The sequence below is a fragment of the Sander vitreus genome, chromosome 4 (assembly GCF_031162955.1).
Source record: "Sander vitreus isolate 19-12246 chromosome 4, sanVit1, whole genome shotgun sequence".
NCBI classification, from domain to species: Eukaryota; Metazoa; Chordata; class Actinopteri; order Perciformes; family Percidae; genus Sander; species Sander vitreus.
Window position 1 is genome coordinate 31,174,340 of NC_135858.1, and position 15,987 is coordinate 31,190,326.

The 15,987-nt window shown below is 41.1% G+C and overlaps 1 protein-coding gene across 1 annotated transcript in view; it reads left to right on the forward strand.

The window, feature by feature from the left end:
- Positions 1-10,380, forward strand: part of nampt2 (nicotinamide phosphoribosyltransferase 2) — a 30,756-nt gene extending 20,376 nt beyond the window's left edge. The window contains exons 9-11 of the mRNA XM_078249319.1: positions 1,045-1,185; positions 3,999-4,124; positions 9,546-10,380. Coding sequence (XP_078105445.1) covers positions 1,045-1,185; positions 3,999-4,124; positions 9,546-9,698 — 420 coding nt within the window. The 3' untranslated portion in view covers positions 9,699-10,380. The remainder of the gene's footprint in view (positions 1-1,044; positions 1,186-3,998; positions 4,125-9,545) is intronic.
- Positions 10,381-15,987: the final 5,607 nt, after the last annotated feature.

Below are 15,987 nucleotides of genomic sequence, written 5' to 3' on the forward strand. Positions count from 1 at the left end.
AAACCCAGCGTCTGGTGATGTCTATGCCTTCCAGACTTCAGGCTGTAATTGAATGCAAAGGATTTGCAACCAAGTATTAAAAAGTGAAAGTTTGATTTATGATTGTTAATCTGTCCCATTACTTTTGGTCCCTTAAAAAGTGGGAGGCACATATACAAACTGTTGTAATTCCTACACCGTTCACCTGATTTGGATGTAAATACCCTCAAATTAAAGCTGAAAGTCTGCAGTTAAAGCACATCTTGTTCGTTTCATTTCAACTCCATTGTGGTGGTGTATAGAGCCAAAAAGATTAGAATTGTGTCGATGTCCCAATATTTATGGATCCTAATTATATATAAGAGATATATATAGTATATATATATATATATATATATATATATATATATATATATATATATATAGAGTATATATATATATATATATATATATATAAAGATTAAACAATAACTTTAGGCCCCCCTTCAGTAACTTTAAGGACCCCCCTAAGGGTCCCAGACCCCCTGTTGGAGATCTCTGACAAAGACTACACCAATTGTCACTGTTTCACGTTCATAAAAAAAAGCCACAGCTTTACAGTATAGAAGAGCAAGTTTGTTGTCCTTTCCAAGTAAATGACGTAGAGCATTTGGTAAATTGGGTTGGTTGAAACCAGTCTGCTCATTTAGTGATGAACTGTGACTGAGATTAGTCACTGTATCCCCAGATCTCAGCACAGAAGTTGATAGGTAAAATCTAAATCATCCGAATGATGGCCCAAACTGTTATAAATAAAATGTTGTATTTACCTTTTTGGAGATGCATTAAAATGGTGGTCATTTTTAGGATTTATTGCTCTACTGAATATCCAAATATCAGCAGTGAGTGTTTGTCATGGTCCATCAAACAATTATTAAAGTCGACCTTATCCTTTAAAAAACAGGTGCAGTTGCCTCGACTACGAGACAGTTCATGTTCCGCTGTCTTGCCTCAAGACGTTTATAATTATAACTCCGGTAAATCAATGAATTCATTTAAAGCCTCCTGTCCTTTTGTTTCCTGTAGATTCTTCAGAAGCTGAGTGATGAAGGATGGAGTGCTGAGAACATCTTCTTTGGTTGTGGCAGCGCTCTGCTTCAGAAACTCAACCGAGATACACTCAACTGTGCCTTCAAGTGCAGCTACGTGGAGACCAACGGCAAGGGGGTAGGTAGAAGGCTTCCTGCTGGACATGACCTTGTTTAAGAGTGCTTCAAACTTCATTTACTGACTTTAATGGATTAACATCAACAGATTATTGTTAATTCATACCGTGGCTGAATACTCGATTCTGATTGGCTGCAGGGTGTCCATTAAAAAGTGATTTGGAGCACTAAGTAGGGGTGTGACAATACATCAATCTGGATTGATCTATCGAGTCAGTCCTCACGATCCAATATTATCTATACAAAGTGAAAATATTGGCGTACATCGTCCTATTTAAGATGTGCCTTTATTTTGAAATTCCCACTTTACATTTATTCTTTTTTTAAAAGGATAGATTGTTTTTAATTTAAATGTCTAGAAGAGCTCCGTAATGATATTGTCAAATTATATTTTTGTTGCTTTTTGTGAGTTGATATAAATGGAACTGTGTGTTAAAGCTTTAGTGATATTGATGAACGTCCGTTACATTCAAGCCATTGCCAAATGAGTTGCTACAAAGCTAATTAAGACTATCAGCTCCACACAGCTCTCTCTGTGTTTCTCAATATGGCTTCAATATATGTTCAGAAGATTGTGTCGTCAGGCGACTTTTGCGTGCAGAAACTCAAGTGAAGATAATGACCTCTTCTGAAGAGTCCATGTTTTTTAATCCTCCGTGTCCTCCTTGGTTACCAGCAACTGTGTGGGGGTGGTGCTCGGTCATGGAAGGCTTGTATCATGTGGACGTGCCTACAGTTTTGTTGTCATTACTTAGAATTCCTCATGGGGGCGACAGAAACCACGCACTATAGCTTTAAATTGGCTTAAGCATCGTCTCGGTTGCAGGCCCCTGAACTGAATCGCATCGGCATCGTATCGTGGCAGACTTTGTGATATTAGTACATATTGTATTGTTGTCCTAAGAATCTGAATAATATCGTAATAAAACGTGTGATTTACACCCCTACTACTAAGGAGTTCCGGTGAAACTGACTGTTTACTGTTCTAAATGAATGCGCTACGTTAAAAGAAAGAATGGGAGTGTAGTCCTTCCGTGCCTCGTCGTCTGAACACCGCACGAGCTGCAAGAAGTAAGCTACACTACACTCTACGTCTCTCTGAACTGACTTTGTTTCACAGCGATCACCTCTCATCCCGTTTGCTGGTCAGATCGCTACTTCAGGCTGCGGTACACATGGAGAATCATTTGTTCCTAAAAATCTTGATGCTGATTTGGGGACAGTGTCATGGCTGAAAGCTAGCTTGTCTTGTTGATGATAAACATACTGTCACATGATATTTACTGATTTATTGAGTCTTGCTAGCATAGCGTTAGCTGGCTAACGTTTGGCTCGTAGCTGTCTGAGCTGAAGGCGTCGCTGAGCTGAGCAGACTATAAATGTATGCGGTTGCCAGGACGCATCTAAGGTACTGGAGCAGTGAACAATGTTTGCATTGCATAAGAACCTTAGAGGACGAGAATGATTTTTGCAGGTATGAGTCAAACCCTCAGGTGTGAGTTATGGGATGAGATTTAGATTTTCGTTGCAAAACCCATGAAAATATAAATGAATGGCCTCAGAGTTTTGGTTCTTTGGCACGTGACCATGGTATAAGTGGGATCCCCCCTTGAATAACAGTAGTCATCATCCAGCTAAATGGGCACTTGTACAGACTTTTTGTAGATCTGAGGCTTAGTCAGACTTAAGTAAAGTAGACCTGGCAGAGCTGCATCCTGCTTCAACTCTGATCTGCCATAATAACTGTTATTGTGCAAACACAGAGTTCTGTAGTGCAAAGCATGACAATAACAGATTAGAGATGCACCGATTTATCGGCAAAACATGTGTATCGGCCGTCTCGTTGACTGCTATCGGCCTGTCTGTAAATAAGAAGGCATTTACCCACTCGGACAACAGTCCGCTAGCATATGCTGCTACTGTAGCTGCTGGTTTGGAGAAGAAGCCAGTGACTGGACATGATGCTGGCGAATGACACAAGAGGTCAAAGGGTGCCGTGCGCACGTGTGGTTTGTGTACAGTAAAAGAAAATGTCAGCCGTGTGGGAGTATCGCACCGCGTCAAAGAAAGATACCCCGCCCCCAGCAAGACTCAGTCGTTGATAACCGCAGCTCTGAGAAAGGGATACAATATTCCAGGGGCAGCGCCAAAGCTAAATCTGGCTCGGAAAAAGGGTTTATTGCCACGATAAGTTACACTTAGGTGGAATTTTCCTTGGTGGTTGGTGCATACATAAACAAACAAGGGATTACTAACAAGGCGATGGAGTTCATCGCATTAAATGACCAGCCGTTTGGAAGCCTACACTCAGCCCAGTCGCCGTCATTTTGCCGACGTCTTTCTCCCCAAAATCTATCGTGGCCACACACACTCATGAGCTCTGGTGCGAGTATGCTTAACCTCACAGCACAGTGGATTGACAAATATTTTAACTTGATAAAAGCAGCGTTACACTCCAAAGATAAAAAATATAAACATTTACATTTGATTACATACAATAAAATACAGAGCTAAAGAGGAGATGCAGTGGTCTACTGTAGTTTTCTCTCAGACCACTTGAATTACAATATGCTGAAAGGTTATGATGGAATTTTTGACCAACAAAGTCAAAAATAAAACGTCTACTCCAGCTTTACCGATATAAATTGTCACATCTGTAATGAATATGTTGATTAGAAATTTTGAAGAAAATGAATAAATAGACCAAATACACTTTCTTGTATGGTCTCTGTGAGTAATCCTCACAGAAACTGTTCAGGAGCATTTGGAGCAGACAGTTTAACTCCGCTTTGCTTGTGTTCTGTGTTCTTCCAGATGGACGTGTACAAGCAGCCAGTGACCGACCCAACCAAGGGCTCAAAGCGGGGTCAGTTATCACTGAGGAGAAACTCTGATGGCTGCTTGGAGACGATAGAGAGAGGGGCCGGCAAGCCTGAGGAGGTTAGTGCCAACATTTTTATTTTGTACTCTGTGTGTGTGTGTGTGTGTCTCTCTCTCTCTCTCTCTCTCTCTCTCTCTCTCTCTCTCTCTCTCTCTCTCTCTCTCTCTCTCTCGGCATTAAATGTGAAATAATACATGACACAGGATGAGGGCATGTCCTTCTGAAAAGTGTTAGCTAATTGGAATATTGTGTAATGTGCACTTGGTAGACAGCTCCATAGGAGAACAGGAGTCTTATTTTCGATTGCCCAGACAGTATTTTTGAATTGTATTCTGTTGATCATGTGATACTATTTCTCATTACATGTCTTTGATCAGTTATTGAAAGATCAGCTGATTCGACTCCATTTTCCTTATAGTTTAAAGCTGTTGTTGTGTTTATATTGTGGGTTTAGTGGTTTTTCCACAAATGTTCCGCAGTATTTTCTTTTCATAAAGTTGGGGGAATCACAACAGACAAAAAAAAACTATCAAAATCTGTGCAGCAGAGGCCGAGATTAAATACTCTAGCTTGGTTGAATACAGGTACAAATGCAATGGTACCTTTTTAAAGGAACCTGACTGACTATGTCCATCCATGACAGAGCATCTCCAGAAGAAAAATAGAATATTATAGTTCTCATTTGTGTTGCTAAATAGTACCAATAAAGATTTGGACATTTCAGCCCAGCAGAGATAAGCGGATTCGAGGACTTCTTTCTCATTCCATATAAATGTCCTGAAGAGCACACAAGGCACATTTTAAAGTGCCCATATTATGAAGAAAACACTTTTTCTGGGATTTGGGGTGTTCTTTTGTGTCTCTGGTGTTTCCACACACATGCAAACTTTGAAAAAAATCCATCCATGCTGTTTTGAGTGAGATACGGTTTCTGAATGTGTCCTGCCTTCAGTCTCCGGGTGAGCTGTTCAAAATCGGCCGAAACGAGCTGGCTAACCTCAACCATTAGCTCGTAGCCTTAGCGTTAGCATTCTAATGCTAACGCTAGCATGCTATCTTGTTCTCAATAGCAAAGCACTGCTACAACACACACAAATTTCACCATAATCTACAAAAGAACTACTTACATGTGCGCCCTCATTTAGAAGTCTCCCAGCTAATCCTGCCTTGTAACTGACCGAAGTTGTAAAAACAGCCTCTCTTTTACTGTCTATGTTGATCTACATCTGAGCTACTGCGCATGTGCGAGTGCAATCAAAGATAGTACAGAAGAAGAAAAGAGGTCTCACTCTGTAGCTAAAACAGAGACCAGCTGAAAAGAGGATCTGCAGCAGTGAGAGAGAGCTGTGCAATACAACAAAAATATGGTGTTTTTTGAAAATGAAACCATGTAAACCTATTCTGGTACAACCTTAAAATACAATTATGAACCTGAAAATGAGCATAATATGGGCACTTTAAACTAAATGCCAAATTCCAATCCAACTTTATTTGTAAAGCACATTTAAAACCAGGTTGACCAAAGTGCTGGACATTGACATGATTATAAACACGCGAGTAACAAAACAAACATTTAAAACGAATAACAGACTAGAAAAATAAAATGCAGAATACAAAATACAACTCTCAAGCAGGTTTGAAGGCCAATAAATAAAAGTGAGTTTTAAGTCGTGATTTAAAAATGTGAAGGCTGGGGGCCAATCTGACATTCAGAGGCAATTCATTCCAAAGCCTTGGGGCCACGACTGAGAACGCTCGATCTCCCCTATTTTTGAGCCGCGTTCTAGGGACAACAAGGAGTAGCTGGTCAGCAGACCTTAACGACCTCAGAGGAGCGTGCAGCTTTAATAGTTCAACGATATACGCTGGGGCTTGACCATAAAGAGATTTCAAAACAAACAACAGAATCTTAAAATGTATTCTAAAGCTAACCAGTAACCAGTGAAGGGAGGCAAGAACAGGTGTAATGTGATCTCATTTCCGAGTTCCGGTAAGGAGCCGAGCGGCAGCATTTTGAACCATTTGTAATCTTGAGAGGGAGGCCTGGTTAATACCTACATATAAAGCATTACAGTAATCCAGGCGAGTTGTAATAAAAGCATGTATAACCCTCTCAAAATCAGTGAAAGATAAAAATGGCTTCAGTTTGGTAAGCAGCCTGAGTTGAAAGAAACTAGCTTTTACAACAGAATTGATCTGCTTCTCTAGTTGAAACTCACTGTCCATTTTAACACCAAGGTTAGTTACCATGGACTTGACATAGGGTGTCAGAGGACCCAGGTCCAGTTGGGAGGCACCAGGAGCACTACTGGGTCTAAATATCATGACTTCGGTTTTACTTTCATTAAAATGTAAAAAGTTTAAGGCCATCCAGGCTTTTATGTCAGAAAAACAATCAAGCAGTCTTTTTAGGGAATTATCACCCTTACTTTTTATAGGTAAGTAGATCTGTGAGTCATCTGCATAGAAATGGAAGCTGATGTTATGCTTCTTTAAGATGGAACCAAGGGGAAGCAAATACAGGGAGAAGAGAATCGGCCCCAAAATAGAACCCTGAGGAACTCCACGTCAGCGGTGCTGCTGGTGAAGTAGAGCCACCAAAGCTAACTTTGAACACTCTCTCTGATAAAAATGATCTAAACCATTCGAGTGCCGTGCCTTTAATCCCCACACTGTGCTCGAGACGAGAGATAAGAACACTGGTCAACAGTGTCGAATGCTGCTGTGAGGTCTAAAAGCATAAGTATTGCAGAATCTCCAGAGTCTGTTGAGATTAAAAGATCATTAAAAACTTTTATAAGTGCAGACTCTGTGCTATGAAATGCTTTAAAGCCAGACTGGAACACCTCAAGGATATTATGCAGATCTAAGAAAGATTGTAGCTGCACGAGAACTGCCTTTTCTAAAATTTAAAGTTTAGAGATCAGACGATAGTTTTCAAGAACTAAGGTTTCCAGATTTGGCTTTTTGATAAGAGGCTGCACCACTGCCTCTTTAAAACAAAGTGGCACATGACCAGAAGTAAGACTACTGTTAATAATTGCTTGGATGTTTGGTCCAATAGTGTGCCATACCTCTTTAAAAAGACGAGGTGGTACAATATCAGTAGGACAAATTGAAGGTTTTAAATGTGTAACATTATCAGTAAGGGCCGAGAGGGATAAAGGCTCAAACTTAATGAGAACTGCTGCACACACTTTGGAAATGGAGGGGGGGTCAAAGGCTGGAAGTATAAAATACAACTATATAAATTACTCCTGGTGTGGGAAATCAACACACATCTAAAGTGCAATGTTATGGAAGAACCATTTCCTTCTTTTCACATCCAATATCCAACTAAACAAATGTGATATATTTAGCAAACTAAACTTCTGTATGTATGAAAACAGGGAAAACAGGTAATGGCAATAAAATAATATAAAAATAACAAATAAAAATAAAATAAATATAGCCTTAATGCAGTATATAGATATTTCTCAAAACACACACACACAGGCCTGTTTGAATGTCAACAGTAACGTTACCTAAACAGCGTGTAGTTCCTTTTTTAGCAATTTTGCTTTATGTGTCATTGCGCATAAATGTGAACACGACCGTTGCCGATGGTTACCTCGGAACAATCCAGCAAATAGACGGTATCCTAGAGTGCCGTTACCTGAAACGGATGATTTAACGTCACCGCTCATTTTACACACAGTTTAACATCAAAACTAAACTCTTTTAAAGATTTCTATGTTTTGGTTTTAAGCGGTATGCACCCCCACTAACTGGAAAGCGTTTTAAACAGTAACGTTAATACAGCGTGTCGGAGGAATACAGCGTCTCTTTTTTTTTTGTCTCCTACAGCGGCCAGCGGGCCGTCAGAGGCAGAGGGACCACACAGCGTTTGCTAACGTTAGCTTCTTGTCTCATCTGGGGTCTGATAAAATCATCAAAGTCAGTGTGCCCAACGCTATTTTCCGATAAACTGTAGCTGTCATATTTCACGGGACCCGCGAGTGCGGTTTTCATGTTCCAGTTTTTCAGCCTCGGAGGGGAGAGAGAGCAGCTGACTGTTCGAGCCCTGTATAATTACGACTTTATGACATTTCATAAACAGCTGATTGAGCGGCAGTGCGCCGCTGCTACATGCATACAGCGAAAACCCTGCATGTGCACGTGTGATGTTGCTGTTGAACGATGTAAATCATGCGGCGCCCGAGTGCATTTGACCGGCATAAAATCGGCATATGTCAGTCTGACCGGCAGGTCGCCGGTCATGGCCAATGACCTGAAAATAGGCCAATTCCGGTCACCGGCCGGTCAATTGGTGCATCTCTAGTAGTAGGCCAGTGTCATTTCAACCATATACACGAAACAATGTTTCACCGTGGCTCTAGTGGTTACACATTTAAAATCTATAAAAACGACATACGAAACAGGCTACATTTAGCTAGTGCACACACATTATAGGCTCCGTAAAGTTCAGCTAACACATAGCTCCTAGCATTAGCGCTTGGTGGGCTGTAAACACTGAGTATAAACACAGCCGTAAATTAGCGTGGAATGTAGAATGGTCGGCATATTAACAGTCACAAACTCCACCAGCACGTAGCAGTTAGTTGGATACAAGCACCCCATTTCTGCACCAGTCCGTGTTAACACAGCCCACCTCCACTGGCTAGTCTTACCTGGCGACAGAGCAGCAGGCCTGGTAGCTAGATAGTCCGGTACACTGTTGTTCAGCCATGTTTCCACAACAACAAAAACACAGCAGTCTCTGAACTCGCGTTGGGAGTTTCGTTGAAGTTGGATGTAGTCCAGTTTTTGTCTAATGAGCGGACACTTGCAAGCAGGATTGATGGAACAGGTGGCCGGCTAGCTTTAGCTTTCCACCTAGCTAGGCTATACTCCAGCCCCCGTTTGCGTTTCACCGCTGAGGATGTCCCCCCCCGTGATCGCCCACTCAAACTAACCTGTACGGCGGGCCGCAGCAACCTCTTATTTTTAAACATTCATCTCTTCCCCGCCCCCCGAGGGCCGGTGGTCTACGAAATTTCCTGGTAGATATTTTTTTTTTGTACCACTTCGCCGCAGATTCCGTCTGTAATAATACGCACAAAAACAAACATCCCCGCCCCCACACTCGCTGCTGCTTCTTCTTCTTCTTCTTCTTCTTCTTCTTCTTCTTCTTCTTCTTCTTCTTCTTGTAGGATTTCGGCAGTATAGACGCTGTTAAGCGTATTACTGCCCTCCACAGGTCAGATTTAGATCTAAATTCTCACACACTCACATCTAAGCCTACACACACGTCAAATACACAGGAATGATTCACATCGGCCCTATTTTGACATCGGAACGATACCGATGTGTAAAAAAATGACCATATCGGCCGATATATCGTGCGCCACTAAGTGTATTGGATTAACATCACTTACTATACCTTCAAACGTCATCCTCGTGTACTTAATGACATCTCTTTGTGGCACTGGGCTCTCCAGGACCTGCTGGTGACGGTGTTTGAGAACGGCAGTCTGGTGCAGGACTACTCCCTGGAGGAGATCAGGAAGAACGCTCGGCTGCGGGACGAGGAGGTGCCCACCCTGCACAACCGTGAACAGGAGCCGCTGCACATCATCAACGGGATTCATTAGATCAACCCCAGAGCCCCTCAGCATCCAGAGAATACTACACAGAGTTTCAAACAGGGCGCCCTGGCATGGAGACTGCCGTGGTTTTGAAAGGCACCCATCTAAGTATAAACTGAACATGTTGAAGGGGAGTTTAAGCTGTTTTCTCACAAGACACTAACATTTACTATAACAAAATATAAATACGTTTTTATTGATTATAGTAATCCTCAGCGATTAGGTGATGGTACGTACAATACGTGATTCATGATCAGTGGCAGCCTCTTATCAGCAGAACAATGTGCTGCTGCAGCCCGACTTTCTGCCCTTTAGCTTGCTTTGTGTTTAGGAAACGCAAGCCATGTATAGTGTATAAATGAAGACATCACAACAGTGACCAGTTGTGCAAACTAAGCAGACAGTGCTGCCCAGTAACAGTGACGCACACAAAAAACCAAAGTCAAAGAAGCCATAGCTGTTGTTTGTGCTTCCTGATTTCTGAAGCCACTGGCCTACAAAGCACAGAAAGCCCTAGTGTCTTGTATTGAGTAATACAAAATACATTTCCACATGAATAAGCATATGAATGAATTGTGTAAAATATCTAAATGAACCAACAATTTGGTTCACTGACATAATTATAATTGAAGAAATTGTTGAAACTCACGTCCTGTATGAGGGAATGTTATTTCCCTGCACTGTTATTTTTTATTTTTTTTATGGGAGTTTTTTTATTCTACTACAGACATTTTGAGTGCCCTTTATCATAAGTCGGCTTTTATTTCATAAGCGCCTAATAATCACATGATCATAGTCACTTTTCAGGACAGTGGTGATGACAAATCACACCCTCAAATTTGAATATTCATCGTTATAGTCATGATTCATCCGATTAAATGACTCTTTCTTTCTTTTTTTTATTGAGTCCATATGAACTTTTTTTTAGAACGACAAGTTATTTACTGCAATGGTGTTAGAGCGGAAATAGATAAAAAAAAAAAAAAGTCATGTAAAAGTAATTGATGGTGCTGTTAGATACCGTTAATACAGGTGCTGCCTCCCTTTGTGTGCGGCAGAGCAAACTTTAAAAAAAAAAAATTTTTGGAATGGCGAAACGCAGAATATTTCATTAGTTAAAAACATGAAACATGAATTTTGGAAATGATTGCCGTAACATTTCAATATATATTTGACTTAGCATGTGCTCGTTATTATCAATGTAGACCACGTTACTGTGTGTCACCATATCTGGATATGTGATTTCATCATGATTCCATTGAAAGATGATAAATTATCATATTGAATTATTGCCTAGTCCTAATGTTTGACATAAACCTGCCTGTGATTCACTCAGCATCCTCTGATCTTAACTATTAGTCGAAATAATTCATAATTTCTTTTTTTCAATCTCAAAAATTAGGTATGGTGTCATTTAAATTAGGTTTATTGACCATGAATATTAAAAAATAAACTAAAATAAAAAAAGTTAAAAAGAGGGACAAAAAACGTCTTTCATCAAATAAAAGCGCCAAAAAAAGTTCATTTTCAATTTTGTCCCCCGAAGGACAACAAGGTAATGGTCGACAGAAAGGCAACACAAGGGTTAATGCACGCCTGTTATTGTGCACTGCTAAAATGACTATGATTTTCTAAAATGATTATGTAGTCCAATATACTGGCTGACATTCACTCTGATCGTCTCCGACACACTTCCACCAGTTGTTTTATCATGAAGCCTTTACGTACCAACGTTCCTTCAACCTGCCTTGTCTACTTTAGTTAGAAGGATTTTATTTCCCAGAATGCCTTTCAACAACCTCTACACAAGGGGCATTGTTGCTTCAAATAGTTTTGCCGCGCTGTATACAGCAGTGTATCTACATGTAGAATGTGTTTTGGAGTATTCAGACTGATGGTGAAGGGCGGGCCAGTTATGTCAGTCACAACAGATGCAAGTGAGCTACAAAAGTGCTAACTAATGAAAAGACCTGCTGGTCTGCTGTTGTATTTAATGCATTGACAGATGACCGAACCTACTGTTTGATTTTTATTTTTATTTTTTTCTTTCTCTCGGCTGTTTAGGGCCAGTTCATTGTACGTTTGTAGGTGTAAGTCCTTCTGACTCTTTTCATGCCTCTTCATTTTCTGGCAGCATTTTTTTGTTCATATATTGAGCCGGTTTGCATTGGCTTTTCTTGCTGATTTTGACCTTTCTATAGGGATTAGTGATGAAACAGTGGACAACACACGGTTTACCTGCTGTGTCGTATTGGCACTAATCATATATTTAGATTTTGTGAATATACTTTTGGAAATGATTTGCTTTTAACTTATCTATCTTTTAAATGTTCTGTATCTTTTTTTTTTTTGATTTTGTTCCTGTTTTAAAAACTGACCTTTTTTAAGATATTAAAAAAAATTTAACACTTTCATACTGTGGTGAGTTATTTTGTTAAACTAAAACACTTGCAAAGTTGTCCATAACACTAGAGAGGCAGAGCATGTTTCTACACTGGAACAGACTCCCAGAATGCCTTTTTCCCCGACTCCATTTCACTCTCCACACCGCTGTCTTTGGACGAGAAGTCACCTCCTGAGATCGATAATGCTGTCAGACACTTTTAGTAACAATCTGAGCCTGTCGGTGGTAAAAACAAAATCACTTTTAGTGGACAAAAATCTAGGGTGCACAATTGCCCCATCAGGTTACATTACAGCTCAGTTCACGTCGGACCGTCATTGCGATCTCGCTCAATACTGGACCGAAATCAAAGATTTTTGGTCACATCAGTCTATTAGACACAAATGCATGGGGAAATGGGTTGAAAAAAAAAGTCCCACTTTAAGATATGACATAGACCCTTAGAGTCTTGTGGGGTAGTGATGGCCTAATGAAGCTTCGTGAACCATTTTCCTTATTATTTTAATTCCACTAGATGGCGCTTTGTGTTTAACAAAAAGTTAAAAGAAAACTGCGGCTATTCCTCGAGTCTTTTCCTTTAAAGCTATAGTGCGTAGTTTCTGTCTCCGCCATGAGGAATTCTTTTTTTATTTTATTTTTGGGGCGGCATTTTTAGGCCTTTATTTGACAGGACAGCTTAGATTTGTCAGGGGAGAGAGAGGGGGAATGACATGCAGGTCGGAGTCGAACCAGCGGCCGCTGCAGCGAGGACCAAGCCTCTGTACGTGGGGCGCGCGCTCCACCAGGTGAGCTACCCAGGCGCCCCACCCCATGAGGAATTCTAAGTAATGACAACAAATCTGTCGGCGCGTCCACATGATACAAGCCTTCCGTGATTGTCCACCACCCCCACCCATCCTCAACTAGTAGCCAAGGAGGACACGGAGGATTAAAAAAACATGATGGCCCCCCCTTAGGGCTCCTGCACACCGGCTGTGTGGCGTGTCAGTTTTTATTTTGGCTCCCATGTTAACAGGTTAGAGCTTGCACACTGCCTGCGTGACACGCACGTCTCAAAGTTTGAAAGTCTCTAGGTTTTGACATAAATGCAGATATAAATATATATATAAATTATAATAAATAATTAGCGATTTTCAAATATTGCACCTGTCAATACAAAACGAAATATTCTGTGGTCTATTTTGCCACGTTGTCTTTGCTGTAATCAAATCAGTATATATTCATGTTAAACATGAAGTATACTACTGCTTGAGTGCAGTACATTTCCACAACTCTCTCTCCATATGTCGAAACAAGGGTGATCCAAATCACGTGACTTTTTTCCTTGTTGAAACTGGACACTTTCAAGTCTACACTTTGAGTTTGCAACGATGAACGACGGCAGGTTAATTGAAGAGGTGAAGAAACAGAACTGTACGATCCACAGGATCCTTGTTTTAAAGATGTACGTAAAAAGGAGAAGGCATGGGACGCAGTTGCCACAGCTATTTATTGTAATGGTAGGTTTACAATATATAGCCTACATGTGCATGTTTTGTCATAGGCAATTAGTATTATTTCATTTTATCAATGGGAAACATACTGTACATGTGTACAGACAGAGACAGAAAACGCCACGCGGCTGCCACGCAACATAAACGCCACGCTCACGCCACGCAGGCAGTGTGCAGGAGCCCTTAGAAGAGGTGATTATCTTCACTCGAGCTTCTGCGCGCGGAAGTCGCCGGACGACACAATCTTCTGAACATAGCCATACTGAGAAATACAGAGAGAGTTGTGTGGAGCTGATAGTCTTAATTAGCTTTTTATCAACTCATTTGGCAACGGCTTAAATGTAACGGACGTTCATTAATATCAAAAAGTTACGCGCTGAAGCTTTAAGGGGTGTTAAAGCTTTAAGTCTTTAACGTCCCTGTGTATAGAATATAGAAACGTTTGACTCTGGCAACTCCTAGGAGTTGTAGTATAAATAAGACACTGTGGCAGACAGCAATGCACCTAGCTAGTGTTTTAACTGCATTGTTTCCGTTTTCTACAAACATCCGTATGCATCAGAATAATTTGAAAGATGCTATAATAAGTCAAGGTGAGGCATCAATGTTGTCTTGAGAGATGAGGGATTCTGCATACGCTTACAGCTCTGAGAGACTTGCCATCTACCTAGCCTCGGATTGCCAGACTTTGCTCTACGGCGCTGCGGAGGAGGGTCTGGCTAGTCCACACAGCATTCTGGGATGGGAGAAAAAGGTGCTCTGGTTTATTGGCATTTCTTTCAACCAATCACAATCGTCTTGGGCGTTGTTAAGCTCCGCACGGAGCAATGGTGCCTCTGCAAAATAGCCTCGGGAAGGAAGTTGTTTTGGTTGAACGTGTACGTTCAAAAGTTGTTTTAGTCGTGCAACAGAAAACTCAGATTGGACAGATCGTCTAGCTAGCTGTCTGGATTTACCCTGCAGAGATCTGAGGAGCAGTTAACCGTAGTCCTCAGAAATCCACCGGAGTTTAGAACGCCAACACAAAGGAAGAGGAAGGTGAAGGAACATCCGGCCGAAATGAGGGACATCCGGCGGAATTTCTGGCGGCACCGGAGCAATCCCGGAAGTGGAACGTTGTGTATATAGACTACCATCTACCAGTACACAGGCTTTCTGAGGTTAGGAACTAATGATCTTAATGCTAAACATCAAAAAGGCTCCACGGCCTATGAGAACCTGAAAGAACCAAGCAGAAAGGGAAAGCAGACATGCAGACATCAATGCATAATCAGCCAAAGTCCGCATATTTATGCGGGGTTTTCAAATACGCCGCACCTTCGCCGCATAAATTGCCGATTTCCGCGCAAAATATGCGGGGCTTGCATGATTTCATAATCCCCGCATTTTCGTTGCAAAAAAGTCCCATATATCTTAGCAGAAAGTTGAAAAATGTTGCGTTTACGTCACACAAGAACAGCCATTTTCCCTGTTGACATGGGAACGTTATGAAGTGACGTAATTACGCGACGTAAACATCATCGAAAAGCCGCAAATCCCGCGATGAAGCCACGATGAAACCGCAGTTTTTGCAAGTTCCCGCAATTTCATAGCATAAAACTGCATAAATATCCGGCATATTCCATCACATTTTTTAAGAAAACGTGCCGCATAATGAAGGATTTTTTTGCCCGCAACAATCACAAAAAAACTCTCGCATTTTTCCGGAAGGACTGTTTATTTGTATAGGACAGATGAAGACATGAAAGGGGAGAAAGAGGGGAAATGATATGCAGCAAAGGGCCACAGGTCGGAGTCAAGCCTGCGGCTGCTGGGTCGAGGCATGAACCTCTATGGGCGCGCGCTCTACCAGGTGAGCTAACCAGGCGCCCTTTAGCTTCACTTCTGTTTAGTTTATTTACTGAAGCTGCATACATCATTAATGGGGCATAATAAGTCACAGTAAAAAATGTTGACCACACAATTCTTTATTTGTTCATTACATTATTTTTAACAATTTTTTTCAAACTTACATGCTATGCACCAGTTTGCAGTGCCTAACTTCAACAGTTCCATAAAGGCACCCCTTTAGCTGCCATACAATATACATATACAATAGCACTGTTTGTTCATGAAACATGCACATTCCTGCACTTTTCCTTATTGCCAGCAGAGAGAAGCAGAGTCAAACAAAGCTGGGGTTTGTGCACAGAGCTGATTGAAGCAGAGCTCAGTATTACAGGACCAGCTGAGTTTCATGCTGTTATGAAGTTTGAAAAGAATCTTCAAAGCAACAAACCTGAATTTGAGAAGATGGAGTTTCTGCTGTTTGCCTTTAGCTTCCCTTAGCTTTTTATCCAGGTCTGGAGAACTACTACACTAAAAAAAAAAAAAGGAGTAGGGGTACCAGAACTTGACT